This window comes from Dipodomys spectabilis, unplaced genomic scaffold (genome assembly GCF_019054845.1).
Source record: "Dipodomys spectabilis isolate Male_0828 unplaced genomic scaffold, ASM1905484v1 ptg000024l, whole genome shotgun sequence".
NCBI lineage: Eukaryota > Metazoa > Chordata > Mammalia > Rodentia > Heteromyidae > Dipodomys > Dipodomys spectabilis.
The window spans coordinates 26,197,501-26,219,886 of record NW_024870701.1 but is presented as its reverse complement, the minus strand read 5'-3'; the positions used below and the strand labels follow the sequence as shown (position 1 = coordinate 26,219,886).

At 36.6% G+C, this 22,386-nt stretch overlaps 1 protein-coding gene across 2 annotated transcripts in view; it reads left to right on the top strand.

Moving 5' to 3' along the window:
* Positions 1-22,386, top strand: part of Dym (dymeclin) — a 322,312-nt gene that overhangs the window by 77,005 nt on the left and 222,921 nt on the right. For both annotated transcript variants that reach the window (XM_042675227.1, XM_042675228.1), the window contains exons 7-8: positions 18,719-18,844; positions 20,875-21,017. In XM_042675227.1, coding sequence (XP_042531161.1) covers positions 18,719-18,844; positions 20,875-21,017 — 269 coding nt within the window. The remainder of the gene's footprint in view (positions 1-18,718; positions 18,845-20,874; positions 21,018-22,386) is intronic.

Sequence of the window (22,386 nt, the reverse complement as noted above, 5' to 3'; positions counted from 1 at the left end):
CTAGACCTGACCTATAGCCTTCCCCTCTGCAATCATTTAAGAATCTGAACTCTTTGAGGACCAGTGCTTAATTATTCTTACCTTGGCCTAGATTTGCACATTTTCAACTGTAATTTAATCTAAGAAGACTATTTATAATTTTTCCATTAGTAATACCTCCAGAAAAATGAGATTTGGATTTTTGCAATCAATTGCCAATACTGTGCTTTGGGAGGCTTGTGTATCTGTTTGAGTGGTGCACCTCTACTTATCCAGCACAGTTAATGTGCTTCTTATGCCATTGTTTGTTTTGTTCACCCCCAAATACCTTGTACTTGGACTAGCCTGGTACTTGGTGGTAGCTAGAGAGATTTTGGTTGAGTAACTTTGTGGGGCTTCAGTCTATTCACTGTGTTAAAAGCATTTTCCCCGTTTCTTAGTGTACATAGTCTAGTCTATACATAAATGTACTCTTGTGCTAAGGCATTTTTCCATTTTAAGTGTTGTGGCTCTTTGTTGTGGCACATTTTATTACAACAACCAAGTGATCTACTGAGATTTGCAATAGAAAGGAGCTACTAGAAGTCAAATCATCTTATAGCACATATAAGGAAATGATAGATTAATCTATTATACATACTGAGTAAGAATATTTCATTTAGGGACCATTGGCTTTGTATTTCTGTTGCCTGCAGATTGTTTCTTCGTAGTATAATTTCTTTTTAATTAGGTTTATTCTCAAAGATACGAATATACTATATACATACTACTAAGCCATGAATATGGAAAACTATGACTCTTGAAGATCTTAGACATGACACATTAGAGATAACTTCTTACAAGAGGAACAGTTGATAACTGCCATTAAGAGTCTGTCATATTCTGTCTGTGACAAAATAATCTGAAACAAATCACCTTAATGAAAGAAAGGTTTATTTTATTTTTTTCTTTTTAGAGGTTTTAGTTCATCTTGTGGGCCTGTGGCAAGGCAGATCATCAGGGTAAGGCATGAACAGTAGAGCAAAGCTATTTATCTCATGGCTTCCAGGACATAGAGAGAAAGGGGCTGGAGATTAGATATGCCTTTCGCAGGCACACCACCATGTATCTACTTCCTCCAACTAGGATCTATCTCCTAATAACATATTAAGTTATGAACTCATCAATGGATTCATAATAAATGAATGATCCAAACACCTCTCAGTTGCACCACCAACTAGAGACTAAGCCTTCAACACATGAACCTCTGGGAGTATTTTATATCCAAGTAATGATTATCAGTAGCTAGATTATAGAAGAAACAGGAAGGACCTCTTAAGGAGGGGATATGTATTTAGATAATCACAGTATTCCTTTAGTTTGATTACAGGAAGTTGGTAAAAAAAAAGATAAGGCTTGAAAAGCTGTGGCTTTTGATATCACAAAGATTTGAACGTTAGAGGACTAAAGATTCAGTTATTTTAGGGGTTTCCGTTTATTAAAACATGATAACATCATTTTCTTTAAATCTACTTTGGATATTTTCAGAGAAGGATGAAATTGATTTTTTTTTCTCTTGGTCATGGAACTTGAACTCAGGGCCTGGGCATTGTCTCTGAGCTGTTTTGCTCAAGGCTAGCACAGCCACTTTGAGTCACAGCATCACTTCTGATTTCCTGGTGGTTAATTGGAAATAAGAGTCTCACAGCCTTTGCTGCCCTGGCTGGCTCTGAACCACGATCTTTAGATCTCATCCTTCTGAGTAGCTAGGATTACAGGAATGAGCCAGCAGTGCCCCGCTGAAAATCTTATTTACAAAATTCCATGTATTAGCCAGGTACTGGTGGCTCATGCTTATAATCCTAGCTACTCAGTGTACTGAGAGAGTTGAGGATTGCTTTGGAGCCAGCCTAGGCAGAAAAGTCCATATGACTCTTATCTCCAAGTAAATAACAAAAAGCCAGAAGTAGGGAAGTATCTCAAGTGATAGAACACTGGCCTTGAGGGAAAGTTAAGGGACAGCACCCAGGTCCTGAATTCATATTCCAGTACTGGCGTATGCACGTTTGAGCGCGCACACACACATAATAAATTCCATATATTAATAGAATTGCTAAAATACAGTAAATGACACACTTATTCTACCTATAGTATTTAGATGTTATATTGTGAAAAAGTTGGATGCTGATGGTGAAGTAGGTAGCTGAAAGGTCATGAATGGTTTCTTTGTGAAGTCTTCAGTTGCCAGACAAGAGTGAATGTATTGAGAGGGCTATGATGAACCTGTTTGGATATTGGGGAAGTGCCTTGCTCCAGTCCTGCACAAAATTATCAAACAAATCCAGCCTTAACAGAGGGTGGGAGGTGGTCAAAGCTAGTACAGCTTTCTGTACGAATCAGCAGTTTACAGCATTATAGGTGTTGAATTACAGAATATAAGTTTTTATATACCAAGATGATAATTATGAATTAGAAGTTTACAGTAGTTTTTTAGTTAGAAAATCAATGTCTGGTACCTTGGGCAGAGGAATCTGTTAAAAATTTTAAATATGTAAAGCATTTGATATTACTTTTTTGATGAAATCTGATCAAAATATATTCAATAGCATAGTGTTGACTTTACAAGGTAAGTGCTGAGATTGTTCATGGATACTTAACTGATTGTTGTTAATATGATTGAAATATTACATAGCAGAAAAAGTTGAACAAATTCTGGACCTAGAAGTTGGAGTTACAGTTTTATCTCTGACTAGCAACATGACTCCAGGCCACAGTTTTTTTTTTTTTTTGTAGTTTGAAGTAAAGGCTGAGGTTATATCTCAGTGGAATAGTGTGTTCTTCATATGTGGGAAGCTCTGGGTTCAGTCTCCACCACACACATGTAAAATTTTGTCTTATCTACCATTTGTCACTTGAAAAAAAGATGCCTGAAAATTTATAGTCTAGTTTTGAAATATTTCTAATGTAAAAATTGAATTGCCTGAATTTAGAAAACAACTCACATAGCCTCAGCTAGTTGATAATTTAATATTCAGTAGTTTCCTCTTCTCTCTGCCTCTTTGTACACTTCCTCTTACTATATTCTTTTGCTGTGTTTAAATTAAATTGTTTTCATAGAAGTAGAGAGTAATGATTACTAGAGGCTAGGAAGGGTGGTAGAGAGTAGAGAAGGGAAAAATAATAAAAAACTCATTTACAGCAGGATTATTTTCTGGCGTTCTATAACATAGTAAGGTGATCCTAATGAACATTACAGAATAGATAGAAGATTTTGAATGTTTGAAATATAAAGAAACATTAGCTGTTTGAGATTGTAGATATATTACTCTGATTTGATCATTATACATTAATATGTTAAAATATATCACTTCTCATGAATCTATATAATAATTATATACTAGCTAAAAATAAAAGTAGCCAAAACTAATTATTTTCAGTTTTGTAAATTAAAAATGGAATTCACTTTGTGGTTTCCATTATGAGTGAGGTTGACTACCTCATCATAGACAGTTGTGTGCTGCTAACAACAGGGATACAGAACATCACAGAGTATACTTTAACATGGTATAAATCAGTTGCTTAGTTCAACCTCTTGATGCATTGAATAAATGCAGCAAATACAGGAGATATGAGGTGTGGTTGCCAGTCATACAACAAATTATTGTATAATAATTTAATATTCTATAGAGCTGGGAATGTAGCTTCGTGGTAGAGTGCTTGCCTAGTATTTATGAAGCCCTGGGTTCACTTCCTTGGTACCACATAAACAGAAAAAGTTGGAAGTGGAGCGGGGACCAGTGGCTCACACCTGTAATCCTACCTACTCAGGAGGCTGTGATCTGAGGATCGCAGTTCAAAGCCAGCCCAGGCAGGAAAGTTTATGAGATTCTTATCTCCAATAAACTGCTAGAAAACTGAAGTGGTGCCGAGGCTCAAGTGGTAGAGTGCTTGCCTTGAGCTGAAGAGCACAAGGAGACAGCGCCCAAGCCCAGAGTTCAAGCCCCACGACTGACAAAAAAAAAAAAAGTTGGAAGTAGTGGTGTGGCTCAAGTGGTAAAGTGCTACCCTTGAGCAAAAGAAGCTCAGGAACAGTGCCCAGGCCCTGAGTTCAAGTCCCAGGACTGGCAAAAAAATGATATAATATTTCATTATATTATTGTATTTTATTATTATTATATTATTATGTATAATATTGTTATAATATAATTTATTTTAATAGTACTTATTAAGTAGAAGGAGTACATACTAACAATAAAAGTATGGTAAAAACATAAGCTAGTAACAATCATTTGTTGTCATTGATTATCAAATAGTATGTACTGTACATGATTGTACTATAGTTTGATATTAATGACAGCATAGTAGGTTTTCAGCAACAGGACCACAAACACCCAAGTAATGTGTTGCACTGTGTTACAGTAACTATACCATCTGTAGATGATAGGAATTTGTCAGTTTATTATAATCTTATGGGGCCATCATATGTATGTGGTCCCTTGTGAACTCAAGTGTTATCAGTATATGACTATTTAAAAACCATTTATAACATTTATAACTTTCTGTGAAGTTTCAGCAATCTGTTTTAGTTCCCAGGACCTTGTGTTCTCTGTATTCTCACACACCCAACACAGATTCTGTAATTGTTATAATATTAGTATATTTACATTATCATCAGTTTATCAATTTAAAAAAAAAACAAACCTCTTTTTAGGTATCAGGGTTTGAACTCAGGACCTGCTAGAGAGGCTCTCTCTGCTTGAGCCACATCCCCAGCCATGTCCTACTCCCCTTTAGCTATTTCTTGGACTCAGTCTTGTTAATTTTTTTTTTGCCCTGTTTGGCCTTAAACCAAATCTTCCAGATTTCTGCCTCTCTTGAGTGGCTGAGATTACAGATACATATTACCAAGCCATCTGAAAACACCTTTATTGTATTGAAATTTATTTTACTTGAAGATTTGTTGCTATATTTTAACATTTAATAATTTTGTAGATTTTTATAATAATAATTTAATATATTTTACATTTATAGTATTCTTTGAAAAAATATGTAATCATGTACTAGATGTTTGTGTTTCTGGAATCTACACCCTTAGGTTTTTTTCGTTCATATATATTTTTATTATAAAAATACTGTACAGAAGGGTTACAGTTACATGTAGGGTGATGAGTACATTTCCTATTGAGCATTGTTACCTCCTCCTTTGTTTTTCCCCTACCATCCCTTCCCTCCCTACCTCACCAACTCCTCCCTCCCCCCCCCCCCCCCCGCATCGAAATTGTAAAATTCGTTTTCAACATAGTGTCTTGTACATCTCACTGCTACAATGGGTCAACCTGTAGCCTTATGTAAGCATTTTTTATATCCCTTCCCCTCCCCGAATTATAAAAATGTATATACAAGATTCAGGACACTGGAATCAGATACAGTGAAAACAGGGATTATACCGTGAGGGAAGAACATACAAAAGAAGCCAAAGAATTGCATAGTACATTATAAGTACATTAAAAATAATAGCAAGCGAGCAAGGAAAAAAACACTTGTGTCCCTGTCTTGGGTTCATTTCACTTAACATCATCTTATATGGTCATATGTACATAGCTTTTGACCTTTTCTGTTTGTCCTAGACTTGTACTAGTTATTGCAAATAAGGGAAACCATGAGACCTAGGTTTCTTTGGGCCTGGCTTGCTTCACTTAGCATAATTTTTTCCAAGTCTTTCCATTTCCTAACAAATGGGGCCATGTTCTTTCTGATGGAGGCATAGAATTTCACTATGTATATATATATATATTATACAAATATATATATATATATATCATATTTTCTTGATCCATTTGAGGGACATCTGGGTTGGTTCCATATCTTAGCTATGGTGAATAATACGATAAACATAGTTGTGCTGGTAGCTTTAGTATGATCTTGTTTTGTGATCATTTGGGTAAATGCCCAAAAGTGGGATTCTGGGTCATAGGGGAGCTCTATGTGGAGTCTGTTTTGGGACCTCCATACTGCTTTCCAAATATGTTGAACAAGTTTACACTCCGACCAACAATGCAGTATGGTTTCGTTTTGGTCACATACCCTCCAGCATCTGTTGTTATTAGATTTCTTGATTATAGCCATTCTAACTGGAGTGAGGTGGAATCTCAATGTTGTCTTGATTTGCATTTCTTTTATGGCTAGAGATGATGAGTATTTCTTCATGTGTCTAATGGCCATTTTTATTTCTTCAGAGAACTCTCTCTTTAAAATTCAGGAATGATACAAGGATGTCCGTTCTCTCCATTCTTCTTCAAGTTAGTATTAGAATACCTAGCTACAGCAAAAAGACAAGATGCAAACATAAAGGGGATCCAAATAGGGAAAGATGAAGTAAAACTCTCCCTCTTTGCAGATGACATAATCTTGTACTTAAAGAACCGCATGGACTCCACTCCCAAGTTACTTGAGCTAATCCAAAACTTTGGCAAATTAGCAGGATATAAGATTAACCCTCAGAAATCAATGGCTTTCTTGTATACCAATAATGAGAAGAACATGGCTGAAATTAGGAAAGCAACCTCTTTTGTAATAGCTCCACAAAAAATAAAATACCTAGGAGTTAACTAAAGAGGTAAAGGACCTGAAAAAGGAAATTAAAGCAGAATTAAGGAAGTGGAAAAACATCCCATGCTCCTGGATTGGGAGGATTAACATTGTGAAAATGGTAATACTGTCAAAGGCTATATACAAATTCAGTGCAATACCTATCAATATCCCAACCTCATTCTTCAATGAAATAGAAGAAGCAGTCCAAAAATTCATATGGAACAATAAAAGATCCTGAATAGCAAAAACAATCCTTAGCAGAAAGAGTAGTGCTGGAGGAATATCAATACCAAATTTCAAACTCTACTACAGAGCTATAGTAGTACCCTTAGGTTTTTGTTGTTGTTTGTTTCTTTTTTTTTTTGTCGGTCGTGGGGCTTGAACTCTGGGCCTGGGCGCTGTCCCTCAGCTCTTCAGCTCAAGGCAAGCGCTCTACCACTTGAGCTACAGTGCCACTTCCAGTTTTTCTGGTGGTTTATTGGAGATAGGAGTCTCATGGTCTCTCCTGCCCGGGCTGGCTTTGAACCGCGATCCTCAGATCTCAGCCTCCTGAGTAGCTAGGATTACAGGCGTGAGTCACCAGCGCCCGGCTTGTTGTTGTTTGTTTTGTGTGGGTCCTGACGTTTAAACTCAGAGCCTAGGTGCTGTCCCTGAGCTTGTTTGCTCAAGGCTAGGGTTTTACCACTTGAGCCGAGCCGCAGCTCCACTTCTAGCTTTTTGGTGGTTAATTGGAGATCAGTCAAGTATTTTCATTCCTAGGCTGGCTTTGAACCATGATCCTCAGATTTCATTCTCTTGAGTAGTTAGGATTACAGATGTGAACCACTGATGCCTGGCTGTTAAAACTTTCATAAGAGCATTTGTTGGGTGGCTCAGGCCTGTAATCCTAACTGAAGTCTGAGGATTGTGATTTGAAGCTGGCCTGGGGAGAAAAGGCCTTGTAAGAGCTTGTCTCTAGTTAAGCACTTAATAACCGGAAGTGGAGTTCTGGCTCAAAGAGGTAGAGTGCTAACCCTAAGCAGAAGAGCTCAGGGACAGTGCCCAGGCTCTGTCACAACTGACCAACAAAACAAAACAAAAACCAAAAACAGCTTTTTTTATTTTTAGGGTCTGGTCGTGGGTCCTGAACTGTGAGCCTCGGTCGGCACTGTCCCTCAGCTCTTCAGCTCAAGACTAGGGCTCTACCACTTGAGCCAAGAGCCACTTCTGGCTTTTTTCTTTTTGCTTATGTGGTACTGAGGAATCGAACCCAGGGCCTCAGGCATGCAAGGCAAGCGCTCTACCACTGAGCCACCTTCCCAGTCCCCAAAAACAGCTTTATAAGGGCTGGAGTGAGTAGCTCATTGGTAGAGCATGGGCTTAGCAAGCACAGTCTCCGTTCAGTCTCTGGTTTGATATATTACCATATTTTTATTAAGTTTTAAAACTAGCCATTATTATTATTATTGATAGCATCTATAATATATGATACTCCTTTTTAGATTTTGCTTATATAATTGACTTTTAGAAGTCAGTGTCCATGTTGGCATGGCATTGACATTTCTAAATTTTGGTCTTAATTCCTTGAACTTGTATGTTGTTTTTATTAAACTGATGTTCCATTTACAGTACCATCAGGTTTCTTATCCAATAGCAAGTCAAAGGAGCATGTTTTTTCCCCTCTGTGTTCATTGACTTGTTCTTAGCCAACACTAACACCCATTTCATGATGGCTTTTGTCTTTATCCAAGTGTTCCACTCTTCTTACCAGAGCAATACAAGTTCATGGTGCCTGCCTTTTTTCTTCATATGAAATTAATAACTTGCTCCAACAGTAGTTGGTTCTAGGACATTTCCAGACCAGATGGTGGAAAGTTCTCGGGAGTATGTGGCAGCCAAAGCATCACTATAAAGTTGACTTTGTTTTGGTGATTGTATAATAAAAATGTGGAGATTATAAAAGGACATTAAAATAAGAAAGATCTGTTAACTTAAAGTATTATTCATTTTTTAAAAGCTACCACATTTAACATAGTAGAATTTTGTTTCTTTCAAGTATTGGCCTATTAGTTTCATTTTCCTGATTACTTGAGACTTCAGGTAACCCAGTTAATATTTGTATTTCTTTTTTTTCCACAGAAAAATCTAACATTACCTTGAATTCCTTTTTCTTTTGAGCTATAATTATAGAAAGTTACAGTAGGAAATGGCATTAGAGATAATCTTTTCTGGTTTCCTAGCAACTTAAGACCCAGAGAGATTATTGGTTGAAATTAACAGAGAAATAGGGAACTCTTAAGAAACAGGTCCTGATTTTGAGTCAACAACTACAACATACCATAATGTGATCATATTAGTTGTTGTTGTTTGTTTTAATAGATTTTTAGAGCTCTTTTATCTAGAAAAGTCTCTACTTAGACATGTTATGGGATTGCATTTTTTCAGAATGAACTAAAATACACAGACAGTAAGCATTTCCAAACATTAAGGTTTCTAGTAGTTGTTTGAGCTATGTTCAAGTGGTATACCTAGGTTTTGAAACAGGTGTGAAAGGGAATGTATATTTAACATTTATATTTCAGAATATCAACACAGTACTAGCATATGTTATTACTTGTTTAAAACAATAACAACAGCAAACAATGTAGGGCAAAAGAAATACCCTTCAACTTAAACAAATTTACATTGGAGTCTCTAATTTGTAAGAGATTTAAGTGCATGCAGAATACAAAATAATTTTTATTTCACTCTTATTTCAATGTGTCATATTTTAATTGGTAAAAATTCTGTTTTAACATTTTAAAATTTTCTTATCTATGAACTTATTTAATTTTCCTTCAGGGATTATAGTTCTCAGTGTGTGGTATGTGTACTTTTTAAAAAATTGTAACGGTGATATACAGGGGGATTATAGTTATACTGGTAAGGAAATGAATATAATTCTTTTCGAACATTGTTACCCCCTTCCTTGTTTCTCCTTCTTTTCCTCCCTCCCCTCAGACTCCCTAAGTTGTAAAATTCATTTCCAACGTTGTGTCTTGTGAGTATGGCTGTTGCATTAGCTCACCATTTGTCCTTTGTCTCACCATTTCTGTGATTCCCCTTCCCATCCCCAAATCTGATACACTTATATACAAGACAAAGGGTACCAAGATAAAAAAAAAGAGTGACAATAGGGGATTAAAAAAAAGAAAAAATACTAACTGCAAACAGTATACTGCAAAAATCAAACAAAAACTTATTTCCCTATCTTAGAGTTTGTTTCAATTAGCATCATTTTATATGGCCATATATACATAGCTATTGAGCTGTTGTTATCCTGCTGGAACAATCTTAGACATACACTAATTATTACAAATGAGGGAAACCATGGAGTGTATATTTCTTTGGGTCTGGCTTACTTCATGTAATATGATTTTCCCCCCCAATTCTTTCCATTTCTTTTTGCTTTTTTTCATTCTCTCCCTTCCTTCCTTCCTGCACCTTCTATTTATTTATTTATTTATTTTTGTTGGTCATGGGGCTTTGAACTCTGGGCCTGAGCACTGTCCCTCAGCTCTTCAGCTCAAGGCTAGCGCTCTACCACTTGAGCCACAGTGCCACTTCCGGCGTTTTCTGCTTATGTGGTGCTAAGGAATTGAACCCAGGGCCTCATGTATGCAAGGCAAGCACTCTACCACTGAGCCACCTTCCCAGCCCCTGCCTTCTTTATATTTGTTCACGGTGCATGTATATTGTCACACATACCAAAACTTGTTTTTATTTACTGAAAACTATTCTATTATATCTATATATACCACCTTTTATTTACCCATTTATCAGTTGATTGCTTTGATTTGTTTCTGGGATTCTTTTTATCTTTATGGACACTGCTATGAATATTCATGTACAAGATTTCATGTGAATGAGTGTTTTCAGTTTACTGGGCTGTGTCTGGGAGTGTAATAACTTCCTGGTGCTGGCAAGACCTGGCTCATTAAAAAACAAAACAAAAACCCAAAAAACAAAACAAAAACCCCAACTTCAGAAAGTGAACAAAACAAGCCTCAAAAAGTAACTATATCTGGCAAATATTTTACTGTTTGATAAATAACTTAGTAACAATAATATGTATGTAATATAACAATGGGTATATATGGCAATGTAGCATTCTGTTTTGCTTGTAAAGCAAGGTATAATACAAATTTAACTTTACTATTTCATGTGTATTAAATACAATTTTAGATTTATCACACTAACTACTTGAACTAAAATTTATTCTAGAAGTAAACTTTATATTTCAGGTTCAAGTGAGGTAGCTATAAAAGTAAGCACTCAAAGGCCAACAATAATGTGTTTTTGCATTGAGATTATTAATATTTAAAGTTCTACATATTTGACAAACATTGCAGTTTGAAAATTTTCACATTCTGAATGATATATACATAATACATGTATCCGTGTGAATGTATGTGTATGTACGAGGTCTATTTATATAATCTAAAACTGATTGAAGTGAGGTATACAAATGACTTAGATATTCAGTTTCAGGCATTTTCAGAGTAGTTTTCAAGTGTAATTTTCACTGTAGTCTCCTGTGATTGTCATAAAATTATGTAGCTATTCTGTCTTTGGTGATTTTGTTGTTATTACCATGGCAGATAGACACGGTATCTAAAATGTTATTCAAAAAAATTTTTTTTAAATTTTACTCAGTAAGTAGGAAAATAACTCAATTGAAAAAAAAAAAAAAAGGCTAGGTGCAGATGGCTCATTCCTGTAATCTTAGCTACTCAGAAGGTTGAGATCTGAGGGTCAGAGTTCAAAGCCAGCCCAGGCAGGAAAGTGCATGAGATTTATTCCCAATAAAGTACCAGAAAGTGAGAAGTGGAGCTGTGGTTCAAATGGTAGAGCCAAACGAGCTCAGGGACAGTCCTGAGGTCCTGCGTTCAAGCCCTAGAACTGGCGGGGGTGGGGGTAGGGAGAAAGGAAAAAGAAAAAGAAAAAAGCCAGATATGGTGGCTTGTAATATCAGGAATTAAAGCATTGAGGCAGGAGGATCATGGATTCAAAGCCAACTTGAACTAGTAGAGATACCTTCTGTCCAGTCTGGCTTACATAGCAAGACCCAGTACCAAAATAAAATGCAGTAAAATAAAGACTAAAGATACTGAATACTAGGGAAACTGTTGAGCCAACAGAATGTTGAAAAACTAATGTGGGAGAAGAAACTAAAAAGGCTACCAGGCAGAACTGGAGATAGTAAAAAAAAATTAAAGAGTTGCCAGGATTTCAGAGAGGGGGACAGGAAGAAAAAGATGACTGGGTGAAGTGAAGGTTTTTGGTTTTGTTTTGTTTTGTTTTGAATTTGGTATTCTAACATGAATGCATGTTATTATACATTTGTCAAAAAATATATATACATGTACTTATTACCTGACTCATGTAAATGTAACCCCTATATCACCTCTTAAATAACAATAAATTAAACACACACACACACACACACACACACACACACACACACACACATACAGCATGCACACACACACACACATACAGCACCAAGAAGAAGTTTTTTTGGGGGGGGGTCCGGTTGTGGGGCCTGAATTCTGGGCCTGGGCGCTGTCCCTCAGCTCTTCAGCTCAAGACTAGTGCTCTACCACTTGAGCCAAGCGCCACTTCCGGATTTTTTTCTTTTTGTTTATGTGGTGCTAAGGAATCGAACCCAGGGCCTCAGACATGCAAGGCAAGCACTCTACCACTGAGCCACCTTCCCAGCCCATCAAGAAGAAGTCTTAATGATTGTTTGATTGATTGATTATAACAAATGTACATCTCTGCTGAGGAGGCTCTGCCTTTGTAGATAGCTGGGTTATATGCTTTCTGTGAAAATAAAACTACTTTAAAATGTAAAATTTGTATTAAAATTTCCTGTGAGAATTAAAAGGATAGAAGCACTTTGGGAAAACACCTTTCCTCTCAGCCTATAGTGTTATTTTCCAGTATTACCCAAGAGAAATGAAAATATATCCCTATAAATGACTTATACAAATTATTATTATTATTATTATTATTATTTTGGTCGTGGGGCTTGAACTCTGGGCCTGGGCACTGTCCCTGAGCTCTTCAGCTCATGGCAAGCACTCTACCACTTGAGCCACAGTGCCACTTCCAGTTTTCTAGTGGTTTATTGGAGATAGGAGTCTCACGGTCTTTCTTGCCCGGGCTGGCTTTGAACTGCGATCCTCAGATCTCAGCCTCCTGAGGAGCTAGGATTACAAGCATGAGCCACCAGCGCCCAGCTTTTATACAAAATTTATGCATTTTTTTTCATAATAGTACTAAACTGGAACCAACTCAAATGCCAGAATTGTTGTCTTATTCTCTTCAGGTGAGACTAATCTGAACTTTTCTTTCTTATATTTTTTAAAAATAAAAAATTCAAGTTTAGCCAAAAAATTCTTAATTTTTTTCTAGAATGGAATGTTTTAGATCTGCAGTATTACTTTATATAGTTTACAGGTCTTCAGGATAGGTTTTCTTTGAAAACTTTGGCTTTTATCCCATAACATCGTAAGCACAATGATGTTTATTATTATTGGAAAGTGTTTTTTTATTTGTCTCTGGGTATATGACAAAACCATGATGAAGCTGAATTAGCTGTTTGGGGGCAAATGTGGAAAAATAACAGCCTTATGAAATGTGAAGAAACATACAGCATAGTAGCTAGGGAGCAGTAATTAAAAGGTAGTTGTATTTTATTCATATTTGTCTTCACACAGTATTTTTTAATGCCTATTTCAGAAATTTCTTTTTATATCACTTTTTTCCAGATGGTCAGAACTCACATTTGTAATTCCTTACTTTGAAGCTGGATTTTTAAAAACATCAATCATTTTCAAAATCATTTATAATAGAAACGGATTAAATGAGGAAATTGGCTGCTTTGCCTGTGCCTTGCTGCAAACTCTTTGTAATTATTTTTGCTGTTACTCCTAGTTCTGATATTGTGGCCCCAGGAGTCTAGTACATTTTTATACTGAACATTAAATCATGGAAGCTGGGAATTTTACATACTCTTGTCATGTAAACTTTGTACACAAATCCTTTTTTTTTTGTTTTGTTTTGTTTTGGTAACCTAAAATAGTATTAATGTTACTCTGCACCTGTGAGCATAGGTAGTATATGGGTACTATTTGTATTCAACAAATATATGATGGTTGTTGTTAGCCCTTGTTTTAAGTGTAGGAATATAATACTGAAGACTATAAGTTATTTATTATCATTTATAAATAATGAATTCTAATTGTAGGATAGCACAGACAATGAACAAATGAGTATAATGTAATGTTAGGATGTAATAAGGTTAGTGGAAAACACAGTACTATTAGCCCAGATGTAAGGGTGAGTTTCTTATGAAGTGAATATTTAAATATAAACCAAATGAAATCAGAGACAGAGTCCTGTTCTATTTAATGGGAAAGCACTCTAGGCAAGGGGAACAGCAGATGCAAAGCCTTGAGGTAGGCTTCTGCTTAGTGTATCCAAAGACCACAAAGTAGGCCTGCCAACCTGTTACAGAATGAGCAAGGATGGAGGGGATATGACAGAAGTTAAGTTTGGATGGTTAGTCAGAAGTTGTGGAGACTAAGAAACTGAGCAAGAGACTCTAATTTTATTCTAAATAAGATAAAGATGGTCATACTTACTAAAGTATATTTTTAGTAGGGATGGTGCATACATATAATCCCAGAACTCATAGGAGGCTGAGGCAGGACGATTCTGAGTTCCAGGCCAGCCTTGTTTTCATAGTGAGACCTTGACTTAAGAATTGTGTGTGGGGCAGAGCGCTTGCCTTGCATGCACGAGGCCCTGGGTTCAATTCCTCAGCACCACATAAGCAGAAAAAAAAAAGCCAGAAGTGGCACGGTGGCACAAGTGGTAGAGCGCTAGCCTTGAGCTGAAGAGTTGAGGGACAGCGCCCAGGTGCAGAATTCAGGCTCACGACCGGACCCCCCCCCCCCACAAAAAAAAAAAAAATTGTGTGTGTGTAAGCTGGGTGCCAGTGGCTCACGCCTGTAATCCTAGCTACTCAAGAGGCTGAGATTTGAGGATCACAGTTCAAAGCCAGCCCAAGCAGGAAGGCTCATGAGACTCTTTTCTCCAATAAACCATTAGAAAACCAGAAGTGGCACTGTGACTCAAGCAGTAGAGCGCTTGCCTTGAGCTGAAGAGCACACAGACAGCGCCCAAGCCCAGAGTTCAAGCCCCACTACTGAAAAAAAAAGAAGTGTGTGTGTGTGTGTGTGTGTGTGTATGTGTGTGTGTGTGTATCCCTTCACTGTGTGCAGTTAAATTTTCTTTTTGCTCTGTTCATAGCTATAAGCATTATCCACAAGTAACAATATTGGATATTAGGTTTTTTATTTTTAATATTGTGTATTCTAGGTGAGTGGGCTACTAATGAGCTCCATCCCTACCTAGCCTTTGAGATTAGGTTTTTGACATCTTTTGTGAAAAAAAAAAAAGATTCTGATGTAGCTATTTCCATTATTTGTATTCTTGCTATTAATTTAAGACATATTTCATTGTGTACTTAAATTATTTCTTCTGTACAGCCAGTTTATTGATGCTTATTTTAGTCCACATTTCAACAAGTATCAATCCTTGCTCTTATTTGCTGAGATACTTTCTTTTCAGAAAGTTTCTGCTTGTGCCAATAGGTTCCACTGTTCTCCCTACTGCCTGTAGTAGATTCAAAGTCAAGTTTTATAAGATTCTTAATTCACTTATAATCAATATTAGTATGGGGTCAGAGATAGGAGTCTAGCTTGTGAACTATAATATGTCATAGGGAAGGTCTAGTCTGGTCTAGTTTGTTGGGTATGTGCCTCCTTTACCTAGATCTTTTTCAAGATCTGGGAAATTTTCTGCTGTTTTTGAAGTTTCCTATGCCCTTTCTAGTACCTCCTCTTCATCTATGCTCATAATTCGTTAATTTGGTCTTTTAAGTAGAGTCATCAAATTCTTGCAATTTTTTTCATATTCCTTTAATACCTTTTCTGTATTTTCTCCTATGTCTGCTTTATCATCAAGCTCTGAAATCTCTCTTCTATTTCATCTGCTCTGCTTGAGAAGCCTTCTACTTTATTTTTCATTTCTAGGACTTTGTCCCTCCACCCCAGAATTTCTGTATCTTTATCCTTTTTCATGTCTTCCATTGACTTCTTTACTTCATTTGTATATATGAACCTTTGATCTCTTTCAGCTGCTTTTAGTTGTATTCTCTTTGAGCTCATTTAACTGCTTATTTGATTTACTTGATATTCGTTTAGCATTTTATTTGAATCTTTTGTGAATTTATATAGTTTTTCTCTTGTGTTCTCTTTGATTTGATAGAGTTGTTTGTAAATATCCTCTCATTTAATTCCTTGAGCTCAGGATATGGGGTTTCTCCACTTTGCTATCATTGTGATCCTTTGTTGTGCAATAATTAGATTTTGGAGGTTATATTTTCTTGCTTTCTCATTTTTGTCTATCTCTATTTTGCAATTTACTCATTTGAAGACAATTTGGTGATTTGGGGTTTTCATTGCCTGAAGTATTTCTGGTGTATTATTCTCTGTATTCTCACAGGAATAGTTATTAGCTGGTTCATGTGCAATTTTGCACTTCTAGTGTGAATCAGTACTGGCACCAATAAAGGTACTGTTTAAGTACCCAAACTGATACTTACAAATAGTAAAATAGCATTGGTAACATTATATACACAACTAATCATGTTATATATTCAAAGGTACAACATTCTTATGTATTGGAAGGTTAGAAAAAGAGTAGTATTTAGGAATTAGAATTTGGGTATTATATATAAGGATGGTGGAGGAAGAGGAAAGAAAAAAGGAAGGGGCAAAAGGGAGTGTAGTGTGAGTGCTGTAGGTATAGAAAGTATTTGTGTATAAGTATATAATTCAGTTCTCTGTGGAGGATAGTATTACCAGGAATAGAAAGGTGAACAATAAGGAAATTAGGGGGTTTGTCTTGCTTGGGTGACTTGTAAGAAGGGAGAGGAAGAGGAAGGAAGGAAGAAAGAATAAAAAAATGGAGGGGGAGGTGAAGGAGGAGGAGGGGAATGACGACTGCCAGCAGTAGGGTTGTCAGGAAAGGAGAAGATCCTGCTATGGTGGGGCTCTGTCAGCAAGAGTTTTTCTTTCTTGCCTCTTTTAAGAGGTTTAAGATTGAGTGATTTTGTTTCTTCTAGTCATTGTTCTCCTGGAGCCCTCATTTAAGTAGAAGTAGACTTTTCCCATCTGCCTTGTTTCTGAATTGGTCCGTGGAAAAACAGGAAAGGTGGCTGTCAGCAGCCCACTGTTTTCTTTCTTTTTCTTTTTCTTTTGGTTGGTCATGGGTCTTGAACTCTGGGCCTGCATGCTGTCCCTCAGCTCTTCAGCTCAAGGAGAACACTCTACCGCTTGAGCCACAGTGCCACTTCCAGTTTTCTGGTGGTTAATTGGAGATAAGAGTCTCATGGATATTCCTGCCTGGGCTGGCTTTGAATCACAGTCTTCAGATCTTAGCCTCCTGAATAGCTAGGATAACAGGTTGTGAACCACTGGCACCCAGCAAGCCCACTATTTTCCTTTTCCTTTTTCTACACTTTGTTATCAAAGCATATTTATCCTTTTTTCATTTAAAAAGTTACATATTTATTTTTATTAAAAGTTACTAATACTAACTACTATATGTATAGTGGTTACTGAGTTTTTTTTAATAAGCCATTTTATAAATCCAGAGCAAGATAAAACTAAATGTCAAAACATTTTTTTGTTTGTTTGTTTGGTGTTGGTCTAGGGGCGTGAACTTGGGGCCTGAGCTCTGTTCCTGAGCTCTTTTACTCAAGCCTAGCACTCTACCACTTTGAGCCACAGCTCCACTTGCTATTTTCTGTTGGCTAACTGGAGATGAACGTCTTATGGACTGTCCTTCCTTCGAACCACAATCCTCCCTCAGATCTGAGCCTCCTGATTATAAGCTAGGATTACAAGTTTGAGCCACCAATGCCTGGCTTACAACATATTTTTTTTTTTCTTTTTTGGGTCCAGTCGTGGGGCCTGAACTCTGGGCCTGGGCGCTGTCCCTCAGCTCTTCAGCTCAAGGCTAGCACTCTACCACTTGAGCCACAGCACCACTTCCAGCTTTTTCTTTTTGCTTATGTGGTGCTGAGGAATCGAACCCAGGGCCTTGAGCATGCAAGGCAAGCGCTCTACCACTGAGCCACCTTCCCAGCCCTACAACATATTTTTATCAGTGATAACTCCTTAAAGTATCTGATTGAGTTTAAATTTGGCCAGTTGTAGAGTCCAGTCACCTTTAAATTGGTTAGTGAGGGGCTGGAGGCGTGGCTCAGTTGGCAGAGTGTTAGCCAGATAGGCACCCGGTTCAGGGCACCTAAAAAGAAGTAACAACTAATACTTTTCCAGGCTCCGCTGTTGAAAGAGATGGAGGACAACAGTGGAAGGGGTGACTTTGATCAATATACATTTTGTTCATAAAATGTTATATTGAATTAGGCCCCCTTTGTATAGCTACTTAAAGATAATTTTAAAATACCCTTTTAAAAAAGATTTGGAGTATATCAGTATTCTGACTGCAAAGAGCTTTTCAGCTGTAAAAGTCATTGCTTTTTCCTTCCACTGTGACTTCAGTTTTACATTGTGTTTAGTATTTGTTTCTCTGTTATTACTAAACAGAGATGAATGCAGAAATCTTGAGTAGGTCTGCAGAGCAAAAAACTGCTTCTGGTTTCCACAAGATGTGTCCTTCAGTAGGAAGTTGGATGGGAAAGTAGGGAAATAATGAGATTCCAGACTCACCTGTAAGAACTTCTGACTAGGAAAGGGTTTAATTTTTTTGGCTTAATTTTTATTAGTTCTTTTAATTAGTTCTTTTAATCACCTAAAATAAAAAAATAGCATAAGCTAATTGTACAAAAAGGTTTTGTTGTGATACTTATATGTAAATACTGTACATTGATTAACTTTGTTTGGCCCATATTATTCTTTCTGAAAGACCTTCCTATGCTCCTACCCCCTGTGTTTTTAGTGGATTTCATTATAGTATTGAAAACCGTTTTAAATGTGCAGTTTATTTAGAAAAGAACCATGTTATTTTTCCAAACTGATTATCATTCTGTTTTCCCACATTTCTCCAGAGATATTACATATGAAATATCAGTGGAAGCTATATCAACAATGGTTGTTTTCCTTTCCTGTCAACTTTTCCACAAGGAAGTTTTACGGCAGAGCATAAGTCACAAGTATTTAATGCAAGGTCCATGGTAAGCTTCTATTTTAAATTTGTCTGGGTTGTTATTGTGTAATCTGTTATTTCTAGTTTTTCTTTCAAACCTGACTGTTGTCCTATATTCCCAAGATGTTGGTCATTCTATCATTACTTCACTTGTAATGCAGAAGAGACTAAATTCTGGTTCTTGTTTAATTGAGCTGTCCTTCCCAACTTCATTGCTTTCTCTAGTACAGAGGATTTGTATCTGAATCTTTCTCTGATAATAATAGCCAAAATGACCTTGCCTTGAAGGAGTACATGGCATTTTAGTGCTTTGAACACCTTTGCTAAAACAACATTGTGAACTTCATTCTTTTTGAAGTTTTTATTTTTAATTATGTTTAGGTAGTCGTATAAAGGGATTTCAATTCAGCATGTCAATGTACATCTTGATCAGTGTCTTTCTATAATGCCAATAGTATTGATGCTGAAATTAATTAATTAATTAATATTTATTTGGGTCCAGTCATGGGGCCTGAACTCTGGGCCTGGGCGCTGTCCCTCAGCTCTTCAGCTCCAGGCTAGCACTCTACCACTTGAGCCATAGTGCCACGTCCAGCTTTTTTCTTTTTGCTTATATAGTGCTGAGGAATCGAACTCAGGGCCTCAGGTATGCAAGGCAAGTGCTCTACCACTGAGCCACCTTCCCAGCCCCTGAATTTTATTTTTGAGATTGTCTTGTGAGAGACTTTGCACTTTATAGGCATGCATTCTACCGCTTGGGCTATGCCTCTAGCCATCATTGCTATAGTTGTTTTTTAAGTACCATCTTGAGGTTTTTTGTTTTTTGTTTTTTGTCGTGGGGCTTGAACTCTGGGCTTGGGCGCTGTCCTCGTGCTCTTCAGCTCAAGGTGAGCGCTCTACCGCTTGAGCCACAGCACCACTTCTGGTTTTCTAGCGGGTTTATCGGAGATAAGAGTCTCATGAACTTTCCTGCCCGGGCTGTCTTTGAATTGCTATCCTCAGATCTCAGCCTCCTGTGTAGCTAGGATTACAGGCGTGAGCCACCGGGTGCCTGGCTACCACCTTGAGTTTATGCCTGATCCTTCTCTTCCATGTCTCCTGCATAGTTGGAATGACAAGTTGTACACTATATACCCAACTATTGGTTTGAGATAAAGTCTCAAGAACTTTTTACCATATATAGGCTTGAACATTGATCCTTCCAATTATAGATTCTTCCAAGGTTTACAAGAATGAGCCACAGCGCCAGCTTAAGTTGTATTTTTTTCTAAATAAGTGTTCTAAGTTACTGTGTTTTTAATAGAATCCCTACAGTACCAAATATTTAAGCCATATTATGTTCTTTTACTGATTTTTATGGAAAGCATATTCTAAAAAGTTCAATGCTGCATTCACAAATGTAAAACCTGTATATAGATTATAGGAATTGGTTTATTACTAATTGAAAAATTGGCTAAATAGAGTATACTTAATAGATTATACTAAATAGATTATACTTAATATAATCTTTTGCTATTTTAAATGCTTTTTTTGCTGACTATATATTACTGCCTTTTTTCAAGTCCTAGGTACTTGATTATATACTAAATTATATACTAAATACTATCTTGCAATGTCACATAGAAAACAAAGTAACAGACACTTGAGTTTTAATGATTTGATCAATATCTTTATGTGTGGTTAGAGGCAAATCCAGAATTAAGCCTCAAAACTCATCTCAGTTGGGCACTGGTAGCTCACACTTATAATTGTAGGTACTCAGGAAGCTGACATATGAGAATCATGGTTCAAAGGAAAAGCCCAGTCAGGAAAGTCTATGAGATACTTATCTCCAGATAACCACCAAAAAGTTGGAAGTGGAGCTGTGACTGAAATGGTAGAGCACCAGCCTTGAGAAAAAAGCTAAGGGATAGTTCACAGTACTAGCATCAACAACAATTTAAAAAAGTTCATCCCAACCTGTCTTTGAGACAATATTAATGGCTGAATAATTCCATGTCATTGTACAGAATTAAATGGTTAGTATAATTGAGTTTGATTTTTTTTCTTTTTATGTAGTCTTCCATTTACCAGCAAACTTGTGAAAACCTTATTATATAACTTTATCAGACAAGAAAAGCCACCTCCTCCAGGAGCCCATATCTTTCCCCAACAATCAGATGGGGGAGGACTGTTGTATGGACTGGCATCAGGAGTAGCAAGTAAGTCCTATCAGATTTTTTTCAGTTCTTTGATATATATATTTTTTTCTAATTAGACATAAAAAATTCTGTTTATTTAGCTGCTGCCATTAACAATTGTATTGGATCTAGGCAACTAACTAAATGTGAAATACTGAAATACTGAAAAAACTAAATGTGAAACAAATGTGAAATACATTTGTTACTAGCTACATACAAGTAACAAGTGAATTATTTACTTACAGTATACCACTTTTCAGGAAGAATGTTTATATAAAATCATATTGCCTGAGTTCCGCTATAAGTGAAAATAAAACTAAGCCTTTGGAAGCTTTTTACTCCTTGTGTTATGAGAGGAAACTTCTATTTTAGAGGGTTTATTAGTTGAGACTTTATATGGCTAATTAAATATAGTTTTTCTGTTAAACTCAATAAATCATTTTTTCAGTGACAAAGTAGCATATCTGAAGAGTTTTGAACTATGAAGTGGCACAAACTTGACTCTTATCTGAGAACAAATGGCATAGCTGAAGAAAAGCCCTTTCCTATGCTACAGAGGTTAGATCTGAAAATGGAAGTACAGAATTCCTTTGGTTCCTTGATTTGTTAGTGTATGGCCCAGATCTTGTGAGATAGCTGAACTTTGATTTGTCCTGAAGGAAAAATAGAAATTAGACACTTGAGCTGCCACAATTTTGAATTGTCTGGTCTACACTAGTGGTCTTACTTAGCAAGCAATATACTCTGTCTTTAAGTACAGCATGCAAAGTCTGGGCCAGGATTCCTCAGTGGAACATGGCTAAAGTGTACTCTTCTGCACTCAAAGAGGAATATCAGTAGGGTAGTTAGAAATAGACAGTATTGCATCATGTCTTACTAGATAGTGGGGTTTGATAACGTCATTAAAAAATAATTGGCTTGTTCTGTTGATTTAAGGATGCTTACATGAACCAGACTTGCTAGATTTGTTTCCCTGGGGTTTCTTTTACTAGTATGAAATTGAACACATTTGTGATCACATGCACCCTTGCTATTGTATAGAGAGCTGGAACTGGCATTAGTTTTTTAAAATACTCCCATCCATTGCCGCATTTTTTCAGATATGGAAGTTATAGACAGCTTAGCTATGACTTCACAATGCAACACAGGAATGGCCTTTTTTGTACTATCTGGTTATTTAACTGGCACAACTACTTAAAAGCTGAGCATTGTCTAATATTCTAATGTGATTAGAAATTTTTAGGGGGAGATAATAAAAGTCTGTTAACTGTTTTCTTCAACACAATGGTAATACTTGGTAATTTGTTGAAGTAAACATAGATGTGTACATAATTTTTGTTTTTTCTTTCAGATATGTGTTGTTAATACAACAGTAGGTGCTGAAAAATAG